The 27,480-nt window shown below is 50.5% G+C and overlaps 1 protein-coding gene across 14 annotated transcripts in view; it reads right to left on the reverse strand.

Annotated features, from left to right (window-relative positions):
- Window positions 1-27,480, reverse strand: part of Shank2 (SH3 and multiple ankyrin repeat domains 2) — a 534,108-nt gene that overhangs the window by 408,389 nt on the left and 98,239 nt on the right. For all 14 annotated transcript variants that reach the window (XM_087205461.1, XM_087205469.1, XM_087205467.1 and 11 more), the window contains 5 exons: window positions 17,266-17,469; window positions 13,586-13,657; window positions 11,261-11,369; window positions 3,463-3,614; window positions 2,352-2,519 (listed from right to left, as the gene is read on the reverse strand). In XM_087205461.1, coding sequence (XP_087061587.1) covers window positions 2,352-2,519; window positions 3,463-3,614; window positions 11,261-11,369; window positions 13,586-13,657; window positions 17,266-17,469 — 705 coding nt within the window. The remainder of the gene's footprint in view (window positions 1-2,351; window positions 2,520-3,462; window positions 3,615-11,260; window positions 11,370-13,585; window positions 13,658-17,265; window positions 17,470-27,480) is intronic.

The following is a 27,480-nucleotide window of genomic DNA, read 5'->3' on the forward strand; positions in this document are numbered from 1 at the left end:
TGGCACTCAGCCGGTGACATCCATGGCTGTACGGGCACCGGGTGGGAGGAGGGATTCAGTGTGGCCGAGAGACCTGAAGATGCTGCAAGTAGGAGAGGCCCCAGATCTGAGGGACAGCACCCAGGCCAGGAGGGAGGAGAAGGAACATGGGCAGAGGGCCAGGAGCTCCCACAGAGAGGACAGGACAGAGACAGAAAGAGAAGGGTCCGGGAGGGACAAGACAGAGGACATAGCACAGGACCAGCTGCCGGACCCAATAAACACCCCAAATCCAGGGCCCACGCTCCTCCTCCACTCGGGCTGTGTCTGTCGGGGTCCTTGGGAAACACAACCAACAGGGAGTGTGCATGTGTGTGCTCGTGTGTACATGCAGCCCTCTGCATCTGTAGGCTCTCCATCTCAGCTTCAACCAACTATGAATGGCAAATATCTGGGCTGAAAGTTAAGTCTGTACTGACTTCTTCCAGACACAGAGACGTTTTCCTCTCTATTATTTGTAAACAACCCAGTATTGCACCTGTTTACACAGCACTGATACTGTGTTAGGTGTTATAGGTCATCCAGAGATGATTTCAAGTACGAAGAGGACACATGTGGGTAGGTTCTATGCAAACACTATGCCATTTTGAGGATTTGTGTATCAATGGAGATCCCAAAACCAGTCCCCAGAGGATGTGGAGGATGACTTTGAAGTACATACAGGAGGGTGCAAACAGAGAGAGAATTTAAAAGAATTTAAAATGTAAAATAAAAAAATATTTAAAATAATTGGTTCATGCAGCCATGGGGAATGCAAGTCTGGAATCTGCAGGGCGGCTGAAGCCCCAAGGAGGAGTTAATGCTGCAGCTCGAATCTGAAGACGTCTGCTGGCAGAACTGCTTCCTACTCAGGGGACCTCAGTCCTGGCTCTTCTGACCTTCAAATGACTAGACAAGCCCCACCCCCATGAGAGTGGCTCATCTGCTTCCCCTGAGGTCGGCTGATGGAGTGCTAACCCCGACTTGCGGAACACCTTCTCAGCCACATTTAGAATACTACTGGATCACAGATCTGTACCTGAGTTGTCACGTAAAATTATCCATCACAGGGGAAAACACTTTTTCTTTCTTCTAAAGAAAAGTGCCAAAATGGTAACAGACGTCTAGCTGGGATGTCTAGCAGAAGGGCACTTCCAAAAGCTGTCATCACACTTTGCTCTGCGGCCCCTGCCCAGTATGTGCTTAGTGCCCGAGCACTTCAGAGCCCCTGCTCACACCAGAGGAGCAGGGCCTTCTCCAGGCCTTGGGACTCCACAGTCCAGAACTGAGCCCACAGGAGAAAGGCCAGGGGTGGGTGGGGCTGTGGAGCCCCTCTACCTGCTGTGCTGCATTCCCTCAGGCCTCAAGCCTGGCTGCAGTGGGTAATGCATGACCCCACCTCCGGGACACGGCATGTATGTGCGGTCATGGTGGCATCGTCAAAGTACAGGCAGCCTGAGGTCAGTGCTAGGACCTGTTTTGAGGCCGAGAGCAAGAATCATTCAAAGCCCTCTCCCCCAGCCCCCTCTGCATCTCAGGCCCATGCCCTTGACCTTCTAGGCATTAGTCTCTGCCCTCCAGGGCACTTTGCCACTCTAACCAGAACTTGTGACCTCCAGGCTGGTGCCTGTGGTGCCTGTACCAACCGCGGGTTCCAGCAGGGTCTCTGTCCTGTGATCCTGGTGTCAGGGTGCCTACTGGGCTGGCTCCCTCCTCCTGAGTTCGGCCTTTTCTGCTGCAGGACACAACCCTGTCCAGGCCTTTCAGCTCCCACGGTAGGGGGGTGGCTCCTCAGTGCTGCCTGCCTGTGGGGCCCCAACCTTGGTCCTGCCCAAACCTACTCCTGGCCATTAAACACTTCTTAGTGGGCCACAAGGTGGCCTCTGCCCTTGCAGACCACAGCTGAAACCCTGAACCCCATACTGTAAGGTGGGGTCTGAACAACACAAGATCTGTGCATGGAAAGCAGCCCTGGGTGCTGCACACCCATGCACAGAAGGCCCCTGGGGTCAGGTGCATTGGGGTCTGCAGGGTGGTGTGGCGGGGAGAATTCATGGCTCAGTATTAGGGGGCACCCACCCCAGTGTAGGGGACTGGGCCATGCAGAAAGGCAGCAGGCTCGCTTCCTCTTCTAACCTCTCTTAGAGAAGTCAGAATTATTTGTTTCTAGTCTCTGTGTGAATGCTGACCATTGGTCCAACACTTTTTAGGAACTCTGGATGGTCGAACAAAATGACTGAAGGCAGGAACCGGCCTGTGGTTGCTATGCACGCCTGAGGCCCCGAGGTGGGAGTGGGGCGGTGCACAGGTGCTACGGGGAGTTGCGGACGCACCTGATGGATCTCATGCCAGCCATTCTCGTCCTTGCAGCACACGGTGGCGTGCTCATGTAGCAGCAGCTCGCAGCAGTAGGGGTCGCCCCCAACAATGGCTGTGTGATACAGCGGCGTGAGGCCATAGCTGTCCTTGTAATCCGGGGAGGCGCCAAGCTCTAACAGGGTCTGGGGGAAAATCCAAAGTCGTGGTCACTGGTCTCGTAATGGCTTTTGCACAGGGGACAACAATCAAAGCAGTCTGCACCCCGTCTCCTGCAGGCCAGGCTGGCCCTGGGCTCCTATGGCTTTCCCCGAACTCAGAATTAAGTGGGTTCTAAATGGAGACATGATGTTCCTAGGCCTGAGGGAGCAGATGGCCCTCAGGCCTGCAGTGTCAGCTTGCGTGAGAAATGGAGACAGGCCTGCGGCTGCGGCGCTCAGGCCCGCCTGTGGCCAGCTCCCCCATGTCCTGGCAGGCAGTGACGGAGAGTGATTGAGGGCAGACAGGTTTGCAGGGGACGGAGGCTGCACTGTTTAACCAGGACAGTGTTGTGTCCCGAGGGCACAGACCTATGGAGTAGCATCAGGAATGGACACGATGTCTGCAGAAGCCAGGGGAGGGCACAGCTGAGGCTAAGACATCTGGGGGAGAAGCCCCACATTGGGGTGGGCCTGCAGCAGTGACCCCATCCTCCCTCACCAGAGTTCGGATGCAGAACGGGCCTGGGGGCCACTGTTCTCTCTGGGTGCTCCTCAAACACAGCTGGGGCGGGTGGAGGAGCAGGAGACCACCAAGGGTGGAAGATGCTATGGGTACACACAGCCTTGCTGGGAAGCAAGGTGAGTGCAGTGTCTTCTGCTGGGCTTGCAGCCTCTTCCAGGGGTCAGGGTTGGGTTTCAGCACCAGCCTTATGGGTCACAACATGAGCCCTCTACTGAAGCAGAAGGAGAAGATGGCTTGGTAGACAGTAAAGTCTGGAAGCAGCAATACCAAGGAGAGAGCGCAGAAAAACTCTCCAAGGTCCAGCAAAGACAGTATTCCCAATCCCCTTGTGGGTAGGGACCCAGGGGACAGCTGCAGGGGACCAAGGAGGGCAGTGTCTCTGACACAGGTCAGGCTTGGACACACCTTCAGGGCAACCTGGTTCCTGGTTCTGGCGGCTTTGTGCAGGGCGGTCATCCCATCCTTGGCGCGGAAGTCCAGGTGAGCCCCGCCATTTCGGAGGGCTTTGATGACCTCCATGGAGTTGTCCAGCTGGGCGGCCAGGGTCAGGGGAGTCTCTGAGGGTCCCAAACACACACATGTTAGCGACAACACTCAGGGAGGCTGTGAAGGCCGAGCTCACTGAGCCACGTTCAAAGGCTGAACACTGAACTTAAAAAATGGACCCGCAGACTGATGGGTGGCTGACAACAGACCCCAACCGCCAGGCAGTCAGGGTGGCTCTGCCAGCCCTGTGGCAGTGACAGTGACACACAGGATCACGCACAAGTCAAAGCAGTGGCAGTGCTTCCACAGCGCAGCTCAAGGGTGCCTCCCTGCTCTCTTCGCACCTCCATTACAGGAGGAGAGATCCACTGGGCTCTAACTAGAGACCGAAAGGCAGGTGCCTGCACTTCCTGTTGCAGTTTCATGATGCTGACAGGCATCTGCTCAGGTGAGGGGCTGCAGGGGACAAACACAAACAAGAGATCAGTGCCCTTGGCTCTCCAACTGGTGAACAGAGTCCTTCCCACGTCGCCACAAGGCAGGGTGACAGTGGAGGGGGCAGAAGCCAGAATATGGAAGGGTGAGGTCCTTCTATTTGGGGACAAGGTCAGGAGGGCCTGGTGCAGGTGATCCTAGTGCTACCAGTCGCTGGTTGTGGTCGAGACATCAGTATTTGCTATGATACATCTTTCTGCTCGCTCCTAACCTTTCTCACGTGCCCACCATGCACTGCTGAGCAAGGTGAGGCTGTGGTTGAGAGGCATTTCCATTTCAGAAGGGTGAAGAACACCAGGACAACAAAACCCACACTCTTACCACACACACCAGCAATCATGCTTCCCCAAATGAATCGAAAATATTATATCTGCATGGGAATCCAGATCTTAGTGTTTATGGGAGCTTTATTCACAATTCCCCCAAAATGCATAGACCCCTACTGTCCTGCTGCAGCTGAACAAACTGTGGTACATACAGATAATGGAATATTACTCAGTCCTGAAAATGATTTATTAAGCCATGAAAGATATGTAAGAAACATGAATGCATATTACTAAGTGAAAGAAGCCAACGTGAAAAGGCTCTGTAGGTGTGGTTCCAATTCTGTGCCATTCTAGAAAAGGTAAACTATGGAGACAGTAAAATCAGTAGTTGCCAGAAGCTGGGAAACAGAGGGATGAGCAGGCAGGGCATAAAGGGTATTTAGGGCCATGATAATATCTTGCATGATGCTGATGGTGAGTACAGGACAAACCCACAGAGTATACATACACCACCAAGAGTGACGTGTGTGTAAGTCATGGATGCCTACTATTACAACAGGCACCACACCACTGACAGGCGTTAATAACAGGGCAGGCAGAGGCAGGGCATATGGGAACTCTCCATTCCTTTGGCTTGATTTTCTGTAAACCTAAACCTGGCTTTGTGTCCAACCCTAAGATCCACCCCCATGGGCCCTGGCCTGGGGCTCACCTTCATGCCGCCCCCCTTCCTGCATCCCCATCTCCTGCACTAAGTGTATTGTGTCTTGCTCTATCACACACACCTCTATGAAACACCTCTACTCTCTGCCAGAACACAGCCAAGTATAAATAAGAGCAATCCTGACCTAATTGGATTCTGTATGTAAGCTCTCACTTAAAGCCCAGTCTTTGTTTATTAGGAACTGGTATCTGACAAACCAAAGGCACCCACACAATGGTCATGGCAGAGGGAGTTATTTGCCTGCCGTCTTCAGCCTGCCTTCATCTACGCTGGGTAATCTGAGTGCCTCTCCCTCTCTGCAGGTTGATGTTTATGAAGTCTCAGGACCCCGCTTCCTGGAGTTGCCCCATTCTCTCTAGTGTTATTATTCCTGGGGAACTGCAGGCAGTGATTCATTGAGGGACTGTGAGGCAACTGTCGGATATGGACCATCTGTCACCAGAGGCATCAAACAAGCCTCTTCCGCTCCCCAGCCAAGGAGGAGCTCCGCATACTCGGAACCAGAACATCCATGAAACCTTCTAATTGGGCCATGTGGGAGCCCAGCACAGTGACAAGTGCGCAGAAGCAGCCCCTCTAGCACGGATGATGAACAGCTTAACTGGGAGGCAGCCCCAGCCTAACAGGTAACGGACGCATGCCTGGGAAAAGTCACTTACTAACCAGATCTTACAAATGACTCCACACATATCACAGGGTCCTGCACAATTTGGCCTAATGAAGGAATATTCTAATTTCTACTTCTTACCAAGATGTTTAAAGCACCAAAAGGCACTTCCAGCTTTATTGCCAAGCCTTCCTTTGTTGTACTCGGGGCTTCTCAAGTTTGGAAGCCACAGAGTGAAATAAAAAATGGCAGACAATATTCCATTCAAATTGCCACTTTTACTTCCTTGCCAGGGTTTGGTCTGATTCCCTAGGTTCCATCCAAAGCAGAAGCCTAGCCCGGATCTGCAATGGGAGAAGTTTTATTTTTCTATTGTATTTTCATTATTGCTACTTAATGAAATTTACATTCTCAACAGGTAGCAGGCAGCTGCATGTGATAACACAGGCTCTTTGGCTTTAATTGACAGGTCATTCCACTGTGACTTAATTATCTCTCAAATGCCACTCAATTCAGAAGGGCTGCTTCCCCTGACTCTGACCAGAGTACCGCCCCAACTCAGGGACTCGCCAGGTCTGGGCGATGTGTTGTTTCTTGGTTTTAAGAAGGAAACTGCCTTTGACTCTGTGGCCAGGAAATGCAGTCTGCTTTGCAGCCAGATTCTGCTGCTCAGTGGGTAGAAAATCAGCAAATCCAGCATGGAACCCCATGGTTCAGGACAGGGACAAGGCTACCAGAGCCCAGCAGGAGGAAGTGCCTGCCTTGAAGAACAGGGCAAGCGAGTGCACTCTTCCTACCCACTGGCCCTGCCCGGTAGTCCCAGACCAGAGCTGTCCTTGTAACTCCGTCCAAGGCCAGGGCCACACCCAGTCAGCATGGCAGGTAGAAGGCAGAGACTCAGGGTGAAAACTCAGACCTCAAGCCCAAGGAGCCCAAGCTGTCTCCTCTGTTGCTGGTAACTTGGCAACTGCCTCAGCTTGTGCTGCTGTAACAAGATCCAGAGGCTGGGAGGCTCCCAAACAGCAGATTCACATTGCCTGCAGCTCTGGAGCCTGGATTCCAAATTCACCATGCCAGCAGAGTCCATCTCTGGCAAGGCCCTGCTTCCTGATTCAAAGCCAGCAACTTCTTACTGTGTGCTCAAATGGCGGTAGGAGCAGGGAGCTCTCTGACGTGTCTTGCATTAAGGGCTCTGATTGCATTCATGCAGACTCTGCCCCTGTAACCCTGTCACCTCCCTGAGACCCCTCTGCTAACACAAACACCTGCATAGATTTCAACACAGGGATTTGGGAGAACCAGCATTCAGACCTCAGAGGTGCTACCTCCCACCAGAGCTTCAGGCCTCTCCAAGGACAAGGTGCCCACAGGGGACCTGCTTCACCAGATCCAGGAGGATTAGGGAGGTGAGGCTTGTCCAGCCCCAGGCATATCATGGTGGCAGAGTCATCCGTCCTTTGAGTGTGGCTATAAGTACTAAGTCACTTTGTCATCTCTGTGTGGACAATGGTGCTTATTTCTCTGGGACCATGCAGTTCTGGGAGTTGTGAGCGCTTTGGTGCTAAAAAGCCAGGGCGGCCCCAGGAAGCCTGTGAGATACCAGACCCCTTGCTCACAGCCCGGAGGCAGCACACCAGAGTGATTCCCATCTCTTTCCCTCTGCATCCAGAACTAGCTGAAAACAGCATCTGCAGAGTTTCTGCAGCTGATGATGGCAGGGATGTTCCGGAAACCCCAAAAGGATGACCGGGGCTGATACACTTAATGCATCCAATGCGCTTATGTCCCGGACTACGGGAACAATTGTCTGATTCAGAAGCTGAGAAGCCAGAAGCTCAGGGTGGTCCCTGAACCTGGTCTTCACAGGGCTGGCTGTAGAAAAGCTGGGGTCCAGTTGGGTCTCCCTGGGCTCTCTAGGCCTGGGTGCTGAGCTGTCTTCTGAGACTCAGGGCCATGGTTTCCAGCAATATTGTCCCCTCTACACCACAGGGCTGTGTGTTTTGAGTGTGAGGACACACAGGTTCCTGATATTCCATTTTCCCCGAAGCAAAGTGCAGGTGAGCATTCCTGACACCACTTGGTTCTGGGCTCTCAGCTAAGCCAGCGCCAGATATGTCATCTCGCCGTGTAGGGCCAGGGTGCTGTGTGTACCCTCCTGGAATCACCTGCATTTCCGTGTGCTCCCAAGACAGCTGCCCTTCACTTACTTCCCTCTGCCCCGTTGGTCCCATTTCCCTGCCCCATGATCAGGACCATTAGCTCTTCTCTGGCTTCAGAGAAATGAGTGGGAATCCCTAAGATGCTGACAGCATCGTAGTGGAGTGGAGATGGTGTTGGGGAAGGCAGCGCTGCTGCCCCAGAGTTTCAGCTGGACACTTCTTCAGAACTTTCTACCTCAACTCTTCCCTTTCACCTGGCCTCAAATATTTAATTTTGTCTTAAAACCCCGCTATGTTTCATCTCTGTTAATTATGTCCCTATAAAAAACGTGCTACACAGCGACTTTATTCATAATCACCAAAACAAGAAGCAACCCAGATGCCCTTTCCAGGTGAAAGAATAAACTAACTGCAGGCCAACCAGACCCTGGGATGCTATTCAGCACTAAAGAAGTGAATGATGGAGCCATGAAAAGACACCGCAGAAAACTCAATGCATAGTCCTAAGTGAAAGAAGCCAGTCTGAAGAGGCTTCGTACTGTGTGATTACAACTCTGATTTCTGGAAGAGGCAAAGCTATGGGGACAGTAATGACATCAGTGGTTGCCAAAGGGATGAGCTGGTGGAGCACAGAGGACGTTTAGGGCAAGGAAACTGGAGCGGTGGATACAGGAACTACAGAGTACAAACCCAAAGAACATGTAACTCCAAGAGTGAGCCCTAAACTATGAATTTTAGTTAATAATCACATATCACGCTTGCTCATCAGTGATAACAAATGTTCGATATTAAAGCAAGACCTCAGTGGGTCACTTAACGTGGGAATTCTATGCTTTGTGTCCAGTTTTCTGTAAACTAGAACTATTTTACGAAATAAAGTCTACTGATTTAAAAAAACAAGCAGTGAATGTGGTGCTGGTGGCGGTGGTGGGGGAATTCTACTTGGCTGAGGAATATTAACTACCACAAGGAGAAAATCGATTTAGAGAAATAACCAGTGGGCAGTCACAATGTGAGGGCTGATGCAGTGTTTTTAGCTTTAAGCTGGAAATAATGATTTCTATCAAGACAAAAAACAAAACAAAACAAGCCCCTAAACGACTCTGTTGGATCACTCCTAATTTCCGGGGGTAGGCAGGGAAAAGCATGATAGAAAAGGGCAGCCCTGCCTCCCTCACTGGGCCTTCTGCTCTGCAGCCCCAGCCCTGGCATGCCCCAGGTCTCAGCCCCTGGTCCTGCTGCTTGTGGCCTTTGTTGGGGCCTCTGGAAACGCTTGTCCTTGATTATAATCTCCGTTAGCAGAGATGCCGCCAAAAACGTGGCTCTGTTTCTTCCCTGGGCTTGCTCTTTCTCACCTGTCAACCAAGCCACCCAAATCCACTGCTGCTCATATTCCTCATATAAAACAGTACGCTATTTGCACATAACCTATGCATCTTCTCCCATAGGTTTACCTGTAACACTTGATACAGTGTGAATGCTATATGTTGTTTTACTGTGTCTCTTACATGTTCAGGACAGATATAATCTCTTTTGCCCAATATTTTCAAATCCCAGGCAGCTGAATCCCAGGTCTTGGAACCAAGGCTGTGGAGGGTGACTGTGTCTCGGAGAACATGTGACCATGGCTCCCTCCGCTGCTCACAGTCCCGGGTGTGGCTGCTCCGTGTGGAGAGCACCAAGAAGGACCTGCTCCTTAATTACACTGCTCCGTACCTGCTCACAGCAACCCAGGGCTTAAGCTTAGAACCAGCTGGACCCATAATTACTATGACTGCAGATTTACCTCCAGGCAGGGCTACAAGAAGTAGTCACGTGCCTGCCTGTTTCAACAGTTCAGGTCTATGTCACTGTATTTTCAGAAGCAATGTTAGGGTCTGCTCTGGAATACCAGTTATTTCCAAACTCTTAAAATGCAGCAACACCATCTCCGGGGAAGGGAGCATGGGAGGCCTGCCTCGTGCTGGGCTGGAGCTGGGTAGAGGAAAGCATGCAGGGATGAACAGGGGATCCCAGAGTGGACCCCTGACCTCCTGTACTGCTGGCCAGGCAAGGGAGAGAGGTGGTCCACATTGCCCAGGCTCCAAGCAGTCATCCGGAAATAGCTAAGACAGGAACTCAGGCCAGGCTGAAGGTCACCTGTGGACGTACCTGAAGGCTCAACTTCACACTCAGGAACCCATGGGCCTGCCTACTTGTATAGCCTGTGTGCTCAGGGACACGTTGGGCCCTGCCCTTGTAGAATGGGCCTATACAATGTGGCAGGAGAAGCATGGTTGGGACAGGACTGGAGCCGAGTGCCTCCTGGCCCTCCCTTTGCAGGAAACCTAGGTCCCCTCCATCCTGATGTTCACCCTGGGCTCAGGGCCTGCCCATGCTCATACCTTCCCTTCTGGTCCTCTCCCCCGGATGTCCACATACAGTCCTGCCTCCTAACATCTCAGGTGTCACAACTGCCATCAGAAAGGAGCTTGTCCCTGCTCTGACGCTGCTCACAGTAAACCCAAGAGACCCAGTGACAAAGAGGCCGCCAAAGCCCCATGCAGTCCATACACAGGGATGCGCTGGTACCTAGCAGGGGCCTGATGGGTTAGCCGGGCCTCCCACAGATACGCCATTCTCTGTGTTATTTGCAGATGTGACCTGAAATCATGCAGGAGGCCACAGCAGGCCTAGTGGATCATGAGAGGAGAGAGAGACTTGCACTGCTGAGTCCGAGAGGAACGATGTTTAGCCCAGAAGAGCCCACCCAACTGGGTGGACCCCCGAGCTGCTGAGGAGCCTCTCACCGGGGCCACCATCAGCTCCCCACAGCCATGGCCCCTACTGGCCAAGTTCAGCAGGTGTCCACTGTCATGCGGAGCTCACCTGGGCAGCTGTGTCCCACCAGAGGAACTGGACTAGAGTATACTGGGAGGCAACTTTGATTTTCCCAACTGGGGGCTGCTGCTGGTATCCAGTGGGTCAAGGTCAGAGATGCTACTAAGTACCCCACAATGTCCCCACCCCAAAGAACCATCCAGACAGGGGCAAAGGGAGGAGGCTGGGAAGCTTCACTATTGAGGAACCACCAGGGCATGAATGAAATTTCCATGGAGTACTTAAGGCTCCATGTGTAAGGAACTCAGGTCCATGGAGCGGGGAGCAAGACACGGTGTGCTGATCAACACATCCCCATCACAGTGGGGGCTCGGCCAGGCACCGGTGACTGGCACACATTTGTTCACTTGCTCACCAATCATGCACCAGGCTCCTACTGAATGCCAGGCCTCCATGTCTAAGACAGGAGCAGTGTGGTGGGCTGTACAGGTCCAGATGGTCTGGGAGTCACAGGAGTGAGGATACTCCCAAGTCCAGGAGAAAGCAGGAAAGGTGTAAGTTGCTCAGTGTTTATGTGTAACCGGACCTCAGGCTAAATTTCAACAGGTACTGAGGTCCAGCAAAGACCTCTCTGACAAGGACCCACCTCCAGTCTCCAGGTCATGGAAATTGGGATCCAGGCCGCGGTCCAGCAACTTGACCAGCTTCTCCACAGACCGATGCTGAGTATGGTCCATGAACTTCTTCAGATTGGTCTAGATGGAAAGTAATAGAACAGAAAGGCCTTTCTAAGAACTGTTCCCAGGGCCCAAGGGCAAGTTCTCCCCCAAGGTGCACTAGCCTCATTCACACAGGGCCACTGTGACCCCAGGCTCACTGAGCAGCAGTGACTCTCTGCATCAGAAACCCCAGGGCCAAGCACGAGGTCACCCCATGGCCAAGGATATGGGCTATGGGCATCTTGCATGAAGGTTTCAGAAGTTCCTCACTGTTGACCACAATTGAGCCATGGTTTGCTGTTTGTGTTCATCAAAAATTCACATGTTGAAGCAAATTCCCAGTGGAGGCAGGGCTTTGGGAGCCAAATAGATCATGAGGGTGGCCCTGACAAATGGGATTCGGGCCCTTATAGAAGAGACCCCAGAGGGCTCCCAGCCCCTTCCATCATGTGAGAACAATAAGATACCACCTGTAAGCCATGAAGAGGGCCCTCCCAGACACCAAATCTGCCACACCCTGACCTTGCACGCGCCACACTCCAGAACTGTGAGCACATGTCTTTGTTTTGTAGGTAGCCAGGATTTTCGTTACAGCAGCAGGAACAGATTACACCTTGCTGGGAGCCACAGAACGTTCCTTTGCTGTTGAGAGGATGGGTCACTGGGACCGCTATGAAAATCTGCAGCTCCCAGGACCCTCCCAGGTTCTGTCCCTGGGAGCAAGGCTGAGGATCAGATCTCCAGAGAGGCACCCGTGCGGCAGAGAAAATGGGGCAGGCATCCACTCAGCTTAACCCCCTTCCTGGCTACCCCAGACCACAAGTGATGCCTGGCTGCTGGGTCCAGGATGAAGGGGGCATTCATGCCTCATGAGCTCTCCCTGGTCAGTTGCTTGACTTTGGCAGGGAGGGGCCTTCCCTAAGCACCGCCTGCCACATTCATTAGGAGGGTGGTGGCTCCTGCTGGTGAGCAGCCCTGCGCTGCTGGATCCTGACTATAAGATCCCACGACCCTGTGATGAATCTAGTGCTTCTCACAGGCTCATCCTTGGCCTTCTCTACACCTCTCCCGAAACGCAGATGGGAACAGCGGCTTCCAACACAGACCCCCCCCCACCTCCTGCTATAGGCTGCATTTCCACCTCAATGCCTTTTGTACAGTTCAGGACTGGAACAAATGCCCCAAAACACACCATACCCAGGGTGTCACTTAGGACCTTCACTGCTATTTAGTTCTGTTGTTTAAATTCACAAACACAGTTTTAACTACACATCAAAGGATCATTTTTAAAACTCTCAGAAGCACTGAGATATTAGGATTCCAGGGATGAGGGCAGGGACACAGAAGAGCCTGGAGCATCTTGTGCCAGGAAGAGGTCAGGGCACCAAGGAGCATGAGGCCTTCAGAGAGGGTAGGGAACTGGGCAGAAGGGCAGGTGCAACTTAGACACAAAAGCAAAATGTGATGAGGACATGTTAGACTCCACCGAACACGGTAAAAATTCTTGTCAAGGCCTGGGAGTGGACACCTGCATCCCAGGACTCTGGGAAGCTGAGACAGGAGGATCACAAGCTTGAGCTCAGCCTGAGCAATAGTGGTGAAGAACCTGTCTCCAAATAAAATAGAAAAGCTGGAGATGTAGATGGGTGTGGAGGCCTTGGGTGCAAATCCCAGCGCCAGCAACAGGCAGCCTCGCTGGCTCACACAGCATCCCTGGCAAAGAGGAGGCTGTCCGTGACAACACCCAATCTGCCCGGCTGGACTGCACCCTGGGCACAGTGGCCCACAGTGCGTGCTGCTGGGGACTGAGCCCCCAAGGCAACACAGACCTCTCCTCCCACTACTCACCTGTACATTTTCCCCAGTGTCGTTCATGTTACACCTTAATAAGGTTTGTTTTAATGTGACAACTGTTAGAAACTATACTATCATCATGCCCAGCACGTGGCCCTTTCCCTCCATCACTCCATGTGTCCAAAGCCCGCCTTCTTCAGAGATGCTGTTTTTGAATCTCCCAGGAATACCCGGGGGGATCTGCAACCCTTGCTCCAGTCCCCCAGTGGCCTTGCTGCCTCCTGGATGGCTGGTTCTCTGGCAGCCTGGATGTGTCATGAAGCCCGTCCACCTGTACCACCCAACCTGTCCCACACTGACCTGAGTACATGGCAAGTGCTCCAGAAAGGAGAGACTGCAAAGATACTACAACAGGAGAAAAACAGGCAAGAATATGATCACAGCTATTTCCTGCATACCTTTGTGTGGAGCTTGGCCAGCTGCTTCTCATCCAGATTGGACTGTTTATACACCCGCTTCTTATAGCAAAACTGGCACAGAAACAGAAAAGCAAAGACAAACAGGTAAGCACTTGACGTGGCCTTTCCCTGGGCTACTACACTAAAGGAGGACTCTCAGCAGCAAACCCAAGTATTAGACAAACTACCCGTGTTTGTGCTGCAGAACACACACCACCTTGGGAACTGGCTCTCCTGGCTAATGAGGCGAGTCAGTCCATCTTGTGGGAATCCCCCTGCCCTAGCACAGCATTCAGCAGGTGAGCAGCACATGGCTTCAAACACTAGGGCTCTGTCCTGCCTTCCACTTTTGCCAGAACCTGCAGGGGCAGCCCGCTCCTGAGAAGGCCCTACCCCCATGCTCCCCTCTGCCTAGGACTTCAAGGGCCCTCTTCATTCCCTCAGAACAGCAGCACCTCCTCTGAACTAGAAATCATGCTCCGGAGTCCAAGAGCCTGCTTACTTGGAAGTGGTGCCAGCACTTAAGAAGGCAGTGTCGTCAATGCCTGCTTCATGGCCCTCTAGTACCATGTCCTCTGGGTGCCTCCCAGGGTGCTAGAGATGCGGCAGAGGTTCGGGAGGGATGCTGAGCTCTGGGTAGAAAATCTGGTCCAATTCCAGCCCCATGCTCCCCTATCCAGTCAGTATCTTTGGGCTAGACACTCTCCTCATCTCTGCCTCAGTTTCCTTATCTGTTCTAAGGGGACACCAACACCACCTCCCAGGGGTGGCCCAAAGGTGGAATGTGGGCTTCCTGGCAGACCTGGCAGCACACATAGGCCACTTCATCCCTCCCTTCCCATCTCCTTCGAGACTATCACAACACTCACGGAGCTCACAAGTACAGGCTGGGCAAAGACGCACACAGGATAAAGGAAGGTGTGGGTCAGTGAGTGGCAGGCCAGTCCTGAGCTGAGTCTGATCCCACACTGTACCCCGCATTCCACAAAAATAGCAAGTCGACAATAGACAAAATGCTTCTTCACCACAGACCAAAACTCATTTCTTAAATGCCAAAATATGCCAATGGTGGAATGAGAAAGCTCCCTGTGGACCCAGGCTGCCCAGAACTGCTGGTGAAGGGGCTGGACCTGAGCACACCTGTTGAGCTCCCAGAATGCAGCTGGGGGCTCCAGATCCCTACAAGGTTTCCAGCCCCTGCCTCTAGATTCCATCAGGACAGCCATGTCGTGGGAATCCTGTGTCCTGGGACCACTATACAACTCTTCCCCCTTGCTTGGGTCTTCATTAGTCACAGCTCTGGTCCACATTTCTGAAGCCACTGAGAAAGACACAGGGTGAACAGCAACTCACTGTCACACAGCTAATGTGAAAGGGGGAAGCAAGTCTTCTAGGTACAAAACAATATGGTGAGGCTGGTCACACGCCTCAGCACGAGCGCAGGATAGCTCAAGGGAGGATGTGTACTCCTGGGTCCACAGACACTCACACCTCAGACCACAAATCTTTTTCCTGCAATGTTCCCAGCAAGGAGCTGGACCAAACCTGTCCCTAATATCTCGGATCCTCATCTGCTGGGACGGTGCCCAAGAGAATAAACCTAAATATCAAGCACAATTCCAGAACAATGAGGACCAACTAGGGAAGCAGCCTCAGCACCCATCGGGGGCATCCTGCAGGCAGCCAGGCTCATGTGGGACACTGCCCCATGGACACATGATCCCTTTAGGCAGCCATTGCTAATAGCCCTGGTTTTACAGCCAGGAATCTGAAGCTCGGAGAGGCTAGGTTGCTGGCTCTAAATTGCCCAGCTCTTGAGCCTAGGGCCAAATCAAGAGTAGGTTCCCAGACTAATCAGCCACCTTGCTTAGTTTTATTGTCATCACAGAAACTATCGCCTCCTAGAATGAACTATGCTGGTTCACCATTCCTAATCCACGTCTCCTCCATGAGACTAGAACTTTGACTTTCTGGGCAGGCTGGATGATTTTGCAAGTGTCTGGTGCACAGTGGGCTGTCAGTGAGAGACATTTCTGATAAATGCCCATTTTACGGATAGACAAACCAAGGTCAGAACAACTGATGATCTGCCCAGAACCACTCAGCTTCCAAAAGGCTTCCACCTTTACCTTCCCTTGAACACCGCTGACACATGTTCCACATTAATTGGATCCAAGTGACCTCAGCCTCAGAGCCCCCAAAAAACCTTGAAAAATCCAATGAGTGTCATCTTAGTGTCATCTCAGACCTCAGAGTACTCTGTAGAGACTGGCAGGACCACTTAGCCCACTTGGGCACTAGCTGCAATTCCATACTTCCTGTCTCTCCCTGAAAAATGTATAATTGTTTAAGAACAGCATTGTGATTCTGTACCTTCACAGAGATACCCACACTTACAGCCAGTTCCATGGCTACTCCACCTGCACTGCTGGAAACACTGTTTAACCCTGGGTACAGCAGGCTAGGGGCAGAAGGCAGCATGCCGTTGAGTTCTCCCTGGAGGTATCATGGGCTACTTCATGAGGCTGACTGGGAGATACCAGGAAGGGGGTGTGTGTGGCAGTTCACAAGCCCTGGTCACTCCTGGGTCAGCTCGTAGAGGGAATGTGTTCTTCTGATTACAGCTGGGTGGCCACTGTCCCCTCCTGCTAGTGACACAGAAACTGGCTCAGGGAGAGTGACACAGGAAAAGTATTAGGTCTTTGTTCCCAGTTCCTGGCACAGGGCCCCCAAAGCCTAGGAACCCCGAAGTGATGAGAGTGTCTTTGGTATGCTGATGAGATGATTCCTTGGCCCATCAGCTTCAGGATGGGGCTGGTGGCCACAAGGACCAAGCTGTGATTATAGGATCGGATTTTCAGCTTCATCCTGGACCGAGAATGTGCGGTAATGGAGTTGATCACCAACAGCCAATGATTTAATCATACCTACCAGGAAAATCCCTGAAAAGGCAGGCGTGAAGAGCTCCTGAGTTGGCAAAAACATCCCTAAGCCAGGAGGGTGGAGCATCTCAGCTCCCCAGGGATAGCAGCTCTGAGCCGGGGACCCTTCTAGACTTTGCCTGGGCACCTCTCCATCTACTGTCCATCTGCATCCTTCCCAATAAAACAGTGAGCTCTGTGACACACCCTAGCATGCTGTCAAACCCGAAGAGGGGTTTGTAGGACCCCAACTTAGGGTCAACGTCTGAGAAAAGCATGGATAACCCATAGACCCAGGACTTGTGATTGTCACCTGCAGTGGGGGATCTCACCCCAACCCCAGGGAGCAGTGTCAGAACTGAATTAACTATGGGCACCAGGCTGCTGCCTGCTCAACTGGAGCAGTGGGGCCAGGAAAGATACCGAGTATTTGGTGTCAGGAGGGAGAAAGAGAAACCCAAAGCCCTCAGGCTGGCACTAAGCAAGGCCACTCTATATCCCCAGGACTCACGGGTCCTGGTGACAGGAGCTTCGATGGACCCTTGGTTTGTTCCTACCAAGACTTCTTCCCAAAAGATTTGTTAAAATACAGCAAGAAAACAAACATAAAAATTATACAACACTGCGTAATTCACAGCAAAATTAGGTATAGCCTCATGACCCCAAACTAATATTTTTATGGGGGGGGGATTCCCAATCCAAGGCGCATGAAGAGCTGGTCAAGAAGCCACCCTCCACCACCTGCCCAGCAGCTGGTACCTCCAGGGATGGGACACCCGGCCCCATGGGCTGGGGGTACTCGCGTAGCAGCCGCTCTTCATCCAGGAACTTGCCATCACGCCCATTGGTGGCTGGCTGGAAGAGCCCATAGTTCAGAACATCCTTCAGTCCCTGATTCAGTGTGCACAGGATCCTCTGCTTTGCCACCCACACTGTGGCGTCCGGGTTAAAGCGGATGCACTTCTGCAGGGAAGGAAGAAACATCTAATCAGGGAGGCAATAGGACCCCCAGAGCCACCCACCAAGCACAGGGCAAAGTCCAAGCTGTTTCCACTCCTTCCCATTAGGTATTCTGAGCGAACCTTGGGTCCCCAAGGCTTTGACAGCTGCAAAATAAAGTCTGCCCGTCACTTGGACAAAGACCTTCAGTAAATATAAGCAGAAAAAGTCAAGATCGAAGTGTTGGTCTCTAGTCCTCGCTCTCACCCTGGACTCAACACCCCCCCAGCCCCCCAACCTGCAGTGATATTCTGCTTGTGAATAACCACCTAAGCCTCAGAGCCAGAAATGCCACCATAGGGCACTTCTGATGTGTCAGTGTTTACAGAAACACACCCTCAATCCCCTGCCTACTCAGCAGTGCCCAATTCAGCAGCTGTGGAGCCCCCCAGGACCTGTGTTGTTTACAACTTTGTTATAAGCTATTGCTGCTGGTCCTGAATACAAATTGAGAATCACAATTCAGGTACAATCTTCCCTTGGTACCAGGACCCACTCAGATACCAAGTTCTGAGGATGCTCTCATCTTTTATATAAAATGGAGGAGTAAAATTTGTATATAAGCTACATATTCCTCCCATATACTTTAAATCATCACTAGATTACTTATAATATGTAATACAATGTAAATGCCCTGTAAAAATTTGTTACCTTGTGTTGCTTAGGGGATGATGATATGAAAAAAGTCTATATTTTCAGCACAGATGAATTTCTTTTTCTGAATATTTTCAATTTGAGGTTAGTTCAATCCTTACACAGAACCCACAGATAGTTATACCACTGTATAGTACAACATGACCTAATTTCCCCACGGATTGCTGACATTTCAGACACCGGTGGACACCTTGTCTTCCTGCCTCACTGGTGGGAGAACCTGTAGCACAAGGGTATGCATCTCCCCTACCTGACTCTGAGCAAAAAGCCTTAAAAATATAGACCTCACCCTCGCAAAGGCTGAAGAAGGTGACTATAAGAGATCATGTGTTGGAAATTCAAGTCGGTTACTGCCAGTGCTAATCCTTGGGATAGCTACACAGTGTCAGTAGGGCTTCTAAACCAATCAGGTACACTTTAGAACACAACAGCTCCCTGAGAACTGACGGATGACAGCAGCTCACATTCCCACAGTGAGCCAGGAGAAGCACCAGGCAGGCTGGGCTCCTGTTGAACCAAGATAGCTGAGTTTTGTTGAGTTAAAACCATGCTTTACTATACAGCCAGCGGGAGGGACAAAGGATCTTCTTTTCTCACTGTAAAGCCACCCAGGAAAACACAAGGTTTGACCAAACCCAAGGCTGAAGCAATTCTCCACTGGGCATGGCTTGGTGGTGTCTTGGGGACAAGACACAGAGGCTCCATGGCCTTCCCAGCAGGAAGCCGTGAGGACAGGTTCCTATGATAGGTTAAGTGATCTGCTCTCCATCATGAGGGCAGCTCCTGCAGCCAGCCTTTCCGGCTGCCCAGGGAACATGACACCCTGTGAGTGAATGAGCCACCAGACCCTCCCCAGTGCTATGGGCTGAACTGCACGTGACCTTCTAACCTCACCAGGTAAAGGCCGATAGGGCTGGCTGCTCATTCCAGTAGGAGACTTTTGTCACAAGTCTTGCCCCATCCTCACTGGGTGAGAACTCTTTGGAAATCCCACCCTAACAAAGGTGCGATACCCCACACGGCCAGGTGGTGCCACCCAGAATCCATCCACTTCTGGTTCAGGAATCATTTTTGGACTTGGTTTCCAGTGACAAGGTCTTCCCGACTCAGGTTCCCTTAGATACTGACAGCCACAGAAAGCTGAGGCCCCACCTGGCAGCTGGCAAGTGCCAGAGAAGTGTGGGACTGAGCCACCTCCCAGGAGCCTTGTGTGTCACTGTGGTAACGAAGACCGATGTCCAAAGTCATTCGGTGGGCAGAGATGGGTGTGTCAAGTGTGCCCAAGACCCATCCCTGCACAGCAAAGGACCAGCCTCCTTGGAAAAGCACCAAGAGCTCCCCTCAGAGAAATTTCTGGGAGAGCAGAAGCTCAAAGGTCAGAATGGCTTGAGTCTGCATCCCAACCATGCACACTGACCTTGTGCCCCTAGGCGAACCTGCCAGCCCAGTGGTCTTTCTGCCTCCTTGGTGAGTATCATGGCCTTGACTTACCCTGCAGGGCTGCTGAAAAGCTTGGTGTTGAGGGTTGAATTGTTCCCCTGGGAAGATGGTGTCCTCCCAACCCTTTCACCCTGAGAATGAAATCTACTAAGAAATGGGATCTTTACAGATGGGATCCTTAAAACGAGATTGGCTAAAGCAGGGTGGGCCTGATGCAAAGACCAAGATGCAGGCAGAGTCAGGCAATGTTCCTATTACAAGCCAGAAAACACAAAAGATGGCCAGCAACCTCCAGAAGCCGGAAAGAGCCCTGGGACAGATCCTCCTTCCTAGCATCCAGAGAATACATCTTGGACTTTCAGCCCCAGATGTATGAGACAATATATGTCTCTGGGTTAAGCCATGAGCATTTGATTATGGCCCACAGGAATTAACCAATGGGTAAAGTTCCTGCTGCTGATCATGGCAGCAGAAAGCTGCAGCAGCATGTCTCTGAGACAGGAGCTCAGTTGGCTGAGGGCCCAGTGCCTAGGGGCCCCTCCCTCCTTATGGGATGGGCATTGGCACCTGTCCACAGCTGTTCACACCAGGAGCAGAGAAAGTCCAGAAGATGGACTGTTCAGGGCCACTCTGGACAACCCCTGTGTCACCTCTTATTCACCCATCACTGACTGCCCACTTTCCCAGCAGCTGATCAAGCAAATTCCAATTCCAAGAATAGTCCTGACACAGCTCAGTTGATGGATATTTCTAGAATGAATGAATGAATGAATGAATGGGTGCCAGGAGCCATAGAAACAATAATGATTAAACCAGTCCTAGACCACTGCTTATAGTGGTAAAAGACACAACTGTCTCATAGTATGGCAACAACAAACATAAATGCTAAAACAGATTCCTCTGGCAACCAGAGGAGGCAGCAGGTGCTGCTGCCTGGCAGGGCATGCTCACCAAACATTTGCCCAGACACACAAAGGACCATGTAAGTTGGGGTGGGAATTCCAGCTGGGGGACCCATGCAAAGACAGGTGGGGAGGCAAATGAAGAATGGAGATGTGACTGGCAGGTTTCCTCGTCCTACCATTACCCACAAGATGCTCAGTGAAGAACACTCCTGTTCTCCTCCTGTGCCCTGCAGCCCTGAGATGGCTGTTCCTTTACAATGTGTTAGAGATGTCCCGAAAGGGACAGTGATCTGCTGGGAGGCTTGGAGAGAGCAGAGACCAACCAGGTGTCAGGAACCCTAGGCCCCTGCCAGTCAAGGGGCCACCAGAGGAAACCCCGCTGTCCTCCTCAAGCCTTTGCTGGTCTTCTCCATGTGGGTCCTTGGTCAGCTCCTCAGGAGTGGGCAGAGGGCATGAAGGTGCCCAGCATGGGATCTCACTCCACAGGGGGCTCAGGTTCCAGTGGGCAATGATGATAATGAAGATAATGGTAATGGTGATGATGGTGACAGTGGTGGCAGTAGTGGTGGTGATGATGATGATGATGATGATGATGACGATGACGACAATGATGGTGGTGACACCACGACAGAACCATGGTTAACACTGAATCCTAACAAATCAGAAATTGTACTAACTTACTCACGTTCATCATAACCATAAATCATATTATTGTTGTTGTTATATTATTATTCCCATTTTCCAGATGAGGACACTGAGCCTCAGAGCCCAAATGACACACATCTAGAAAGTAGAAGAGGTCCACTTCAAACCCAAGTTCAATCTTCCCCAATCCTCAGACATCACCAATCAATGTGTTATATTCCTCTCTAGTCACACTCGATCAACCTCAGAGCAGGGAAAACATTGTGACAATCACTGAGGAAACAGAGGAGGATTTTATCTGCAGGTTGGAGAAATACTGCCCTTGCTCAGATTTTCTCTTTACTGGTAAATTTGCCCTAATGGTGAACATTTCCACTCCCAGGGGACATAACTTAACCCCCATAACAAGGGACAAGATTTGGGAGATTAATTTTTTTCTGAAGAAGTCTAGTCTCCAAAGCACCACTGGCATTTAAAGGCAACAATGAAGTAACAAAGGACGAGGCACACTGGTGGTGGGACAAGAGAGCTGGCACAGTACTGCAGATGGCTGCCATCTTGGCGTCTCTTCTGCAATCACGGAAGACAGTCCTACAGCGTAGTGTCCCTCAGCTAAGCACCGGGCCCTGAGGCACAGGGACAAAAGGAAACTCTTAGAAGTACAAGTAACACTTGGAACAAAGACTTTTATCCCAGCAAAAATTTACAAGATCAAAATAAACCTTGGAATAAGCTGCTAGGCCCAGCAGCGGTCAGGTGCACCTTTAACCAGGAAGCTCTAGACAAAGGTTTACGCTAACCATAAAACCCCACGCTTAGAACAGATTATCAGAGGAACTGGACACCAGCCACCAAATGAGTACCTGGAGAATCGGCCACCTCCTGGTGACATCAAGTCCAACACATGATCATATCCCAAGGCAGGACCTTCCCCCACCCTCCCCGGCTTCCTGCTATCCCCACCATCCTCAGGCCTTGCCCCTGGAATCCATAGCAGGACCAGCACTGGCTACTGAGACCAAGAGATGCTCTTAGCCCACCCTGTCCTCTGCCTCCTCTGAGTCTAGTTCAACCTATGGCCTCAAGAGCAGATCATGGGTCTCCACCCCTGCTCAACAGACCACCACACTTTCTCACTGGGTCACAAATATCTTCTGCCAAGACACATCTTCGTCTCCCTGCTCTGTCTGACCACCTCAGCATTCAGCTAACTTGAGTTCCCCACTACTCCAACCTCGGGGCCACCTAGGGACAAGGGTGACTGATGCCCCCCTTTTTCCAGCACCATTCCCTAAGCTGGTAAATGCTGCTAAAATTGAATTTCACTGGATAAAACATCCCCAAAACAGAATGTTCCTGGGGGAATGATCCAGGCTTAAAGAAAGGTCTGGACTTCGTAACACTGGGGATGAAGGGAGCTACCATTTACAGAAGACAAGTGTATCGTGAACACGTTATCTTGTTCAGTTACAGCAAAGCTCCCAAGAGTGGAGGCAACACTATCAAGTGTGTAGAGCTGTAAGCAACCGAGCTAGGGTTGGCCATGTTGCTAAACAGAGTGAAACACCAGCCCCTCCATCACTAAAGAACATAGCCAAGCTCAATCTGAAAATGGCAAGAGTAAGGGACATTCGCTCTCATATTTGATCAACATGCATTCGTAAGTCTGCTGTAAGATGTGAGCTAGAAACTAGAAGTACCCAGACAGTGGGGAGACTGCTGGCACTGGGGAATGAAGAGATAGCTATTTGCCTGGGTCTGCCACATGGGCTGAGTGCAGGACTCCCCCCCGCCGCGCCGAGGTCGCCATGACAAAGCACTACCATGGGGTCATGGCCAAAGTGTGGCTTTGCTTTGCAAGGCTAAGGAGTGATAGAGCGCTAATCTTTGAGAAATCCTGCCAAAAAGGACCTGGCCTTTGAATCCCATAGACCTCTTAATTTACATTAGTTTGCTCTGGCTGTTATAACAAAGTATCGTAGGCAGGTGGCCTAAACAGCAGTCAGTCAGTCTCATACTGGGGAGCTTGAAGTCCAAGATCAAGGTACTGGCAGGGTGGTCTCTCCTGAGGCCTCTGTCCTTAGCTTGTAGATGTTATGATGTCCTCCCAAAGTGCCATGTCTTCAGAGGATGGGCTTTCAGAAGGTGACTGGACTATGAGAATGCTATAGCTAACTGCTGTCAGGAGGCAGGACCTCATTGGAGGTGGTCACGGGGAGGTGTGACTGGGAGGAAGGATATATCTCCCTCTCCAGTTCTTCCTTTTCTCTTTCTGGCCAACATGTTGTGAACAGTTGTCTTCCACCAGACCCCTCTACCATGCCCTTTCTGTCTTGGAGCCAGCCAACTATAGACTGAACCCATTAAAAACCATGAGCCAAAATAAACTCCTCCTTTAAGTTGTGGGTGTCACCTATTGTCTCCCAGTGACAAGAAAATGACTAAGACAGCAGATGATGTCTTCTTCCTGTGTCCTCAGATTGTCCTCCTTGTGTGTCTGCATCCTGTTTTTTTTTCAGAACCCCAATCAGACTGGGTTGGAATTGACTTAACAATCTCATTTTACTTAAATTACTTCTTGAAAAATCCTTTCTCTGAAAGCAGTCACATGCTGAGGTTCTGGAATCAGGAGTTCAGTGTATGAATTTAAGGGAGGGATACACTTATCCCATAACACCATCTGAGCACGGACAAGTCTCTCCAGCCCACCAAGTGTCATGTGGCCACATGTCATGGCGGGACACATCTCTGCTGATGGCTAGCTCACACAAGAGATGGTGGGTCACAAAACTTGCACTTTGGGGCCACACAGTCACTAATACCAGAGTGCTGGGCTACCAGGGCAGTGGCAGCTGCTTGGAAAAGGCTATTTTGGTTTGTAGCAACATGACAGGAAATTTCATGTCAGAGGCTGAACTGCTTTCCAGGTCTGTTTGGGGCCTGTGCCACAGTGATGAGGACAGTGGTTATTTCATGAGATGGCAGTGACAGTGATGGAGTGTCTAGACAGAGCTGGAAGAAGAGTAGATATTATACTGCATAAAACACTCCTTATTACAATGGGGGATCTGTGGAGGACAATCAATGACACAAGGCTAGAATTACATGTGTACTTTCAGGGACCCTGCCTCTGTTGCTTCTGGAACTTCATGTCCCTCAGGGAGAGCTAAATCCACCCACTCTTGACTTCTGCCCAAGGAACCCAGCAGAAACTATAAGGACGAAGAGGAGACACTGAAGCATTTGGGGTAGCAGCCCCAAGGGAACATCTGATATGACACTATTTAGGATCCAGAGCTTAAGACGGGGAGCTCAGTGCATGTGAAGCCCCCAGCTCTGCACAGGCTGGTAGGCAGCACTCAGCAAGAACTCAGACTTTCTGAAACAAAGACATGTTCTTTATTATATGCCATTCATTATAAAGCAGTGCATTTCACACTTAAAACTTGCTGTGCCCATATGGTTTATGCCATCACCGATTTCTTCTTGATGCATTTTTGAGGACCTACAATGAACACAACCATGGCAGAAGCCACAGCAAGGTGCATTTCGGGGATTCTGACCTCTCATAGCTGTGCATTTGGACTCTGCATATCTGCACACCTCTGAAGACTAGCCAACACAAAGGTCAACCCAAGCTGTAGTTGTGTTGTTTCCAAATGCAACTGTGCAAATGAAGTGATACTTTTGGCTGTGGACAAAGCCCCATCAGACTGGTGTTGTGGGAGCCAACACCACAGCTGGCCTGGGCAACAGCTAAAGCTGAAGACAAGGGCTTTAAGTGGAAGAGCAAACAATGAGTAACCCTGACCCAGAAGGCAGCCTGACTAGAGGAGGCTGAAGCCCAAGCGCCAACTCATACTTCTGTGTGTCTAGACACTAATAAGGAATAACATGGCTGTGGGTTCACTTCTCCAATTAGAACATTTCAAACAATAAAAGCTTAATAGTGGCCATTTGATGCCAGGGAGATATGGCAGGCAGGCTTTTTTTCCTGACTATCATGGAGGGGCTGTGCAGCTATCCCTCCTATCAGGAGATCCGAGGGTTGTTCATGCATTCCTTGGAGCTAAGTTAATTTCCCCTTTAGACAGCCACAACCTCAGGTTAGGCCTTCACAAAGCAGAGGGTCAGACTCTGGCCAGAGAAGTGAGTTTAGAAGCAATCAAGTGAGTGGAATAACAAGGCAATAAGGAAAAAATAATCAAATGGTCCTGACTACAAATACAAAGCACTTACTGGGTACCTGGCCAGCTTAGTTAACATAGTACATGCATCATGCCACGATGGGTTCCAGAAGTAAGGAATGAGACTCACTGTCCAAGGAGGAGCACTCTTAACTTCCCAGGTTCTCAGAGCCATGCAGCTGCAGGAGGCAGTGCCAGAACTAAAGGGACCCTAGACACCAAGCCAATACCCCTCACCTTGTCCCCACCAACAAACAGCTGGAGCTACCAGTCAGAAGAACAACCCAGCAGGAAGGATGGCAAAGCAGCTGAAGAGGAAGGAGAGGGCCAGGTGAGGCTGCTGCACTCAGAGGGCAGCACCTGCTCAGGAGTGGTGGAAGGAGAGGGCTGTGTCCACCTAGAAGGGGAGGTGTGGGGGGGGGAAGCCAGTGCTGGGAGGAAGCAGAATCAGAGACAGGCTGGAGGATCATGAAAATCCAACCACAGAGCAAAGGTACTGAGAAAAGCCTTACCCTTGGATTTAACATGGAAAATTAAAGCTTGATGCTTCAGGGCCTGGTTTGGCCACCCTCTGGGTGATTCTCACTGGCCTGCACACCAGCAGAGGAGGGGTGACCTGCCCTTCACAACCATGGCCTCTGAGCCACAATATTCTCCTTACGATGGTTTCATAAAAATGTGTAGTCACTCCAGGCCAAAGCCAATGTTCCCAGTCAGTGTTTTCTCAGAGATTTAAGTGGGAATTAACTGTGAGCTTCCGCAGAAGAGCATACTGGCCTGCACAGTGATGTGTGGGCTCTAGAGACCCTTGTTAGCTGGGCCCCCTCTCACATATAAAACTTCACTTTAACATCTAGCAGAGGAAGGTACGGCACAGAATCTGTACAACACACAAAATCAACTGTCAGTAGTTAACTTGTTTTTGTAAAAATGACACATATGTAAACAGAGTTCCTCTCCCTTCCACAAGCATGCCGTATGTGAGGAGTAATAACCAACAGGATGGAGATTCGACTTGCCTTGGTACCTTCCAGTGCAGTGCCCCGGGGCCTCCCCTCACACTCCCCCAACAATTTATGACCCACCAATTTCCTAACTAACGCAGTAAAGTGTGACCCACTCCACTGAAGCACAATTATTGAGGAATTACAGAGAAGGCAGATGTGGAAGAGTGGGAGTGAGAAGGGAGCTCTCTTTGGCTTTAGCAACCAATTAATGAAACCACAAAGAAAACACAGATCTCATGCCTTCCCTTCCTCCCAAAGGTGATCTGAGTGCATACAACAAAGGAAACACCTGGGTCACTCAAAGTAAAGACCAAAGATCCTAACCATATATTTCTGTAAAGCAAAATAGTGAATGTACAGATGGATTGATGTTTAGATGGCTATCTGAATGGATGGGTAGATGAGTGGATGAATAGATGGAGAGATGGACAGTTTGATGGATGGGTGGATATATGGAGGATGGATAGATAGATGGACAAATGGATGGGTGTAAAGAAAATGAGAGAGATGGGTTGGTGGGGAGGTGAATGATGGACGGATGAAGGATGAGTAGATAACATCAATAAAGACAAATCTCAAAAATATGATGCTAAGTGAAAAAGGCCAAATTGTAAGTGGCATGCCCAGTATGGTATTTTTTTTAATCCAACAATACAATGTCATATAGTAACTAATACATATAAAAAGAAGTACCTCAAAACCATAATATTGAGTGAAATAAATCAGACACATAAGTTTAAATATCCCATAGTTTCTCTTATATGAGAAACCGAAGTACAAATAAAGAGCAAAATGAAAAGATATTAGGATCTTATTTTTTTCGCCATTACCTGTGTGCCCTTCACCCCCTCTACCCTTCCCTATTTACATAGATTTCATTTCCATTTTTTTTTTCTTTTCTCATAGTTTTTCCTTTCCCTCTTTTTCAGAGTGTTACATAAACAGAAGCAAGCAACACGCAGCCTATTGAGACTCACTTGCTTAACTTGGCATAATGCATGTGATTCATCCATGTCCCAGCATCATGGTTTGTTCATTTTATGTTAAGTGGTATTCTGTTATATAACAGAATAAGTAGGATTCTGATATAGTCACAGTTTGTTTGAAAAACATTTTGAGTTGCTTTCAGTTTGGGAC

This window comes from Heterocephalus glaber, unplaced genomic scaffold, assembly GCF_053883595.1.
Source record: "Heterocephalus glaber isolate CG9 unplaced genomic scaffold, H.glaber_assembly_v1.0 deba00000594, whole genome shotgun sequence".
Taxonomy (NCBI): domain Eukaryota; kingdom Metazoa; phylum Chordata; class Mammalia; order Rodentia; family Bathyergidae; genus Heterocephalus; species Heterocephalus glaber.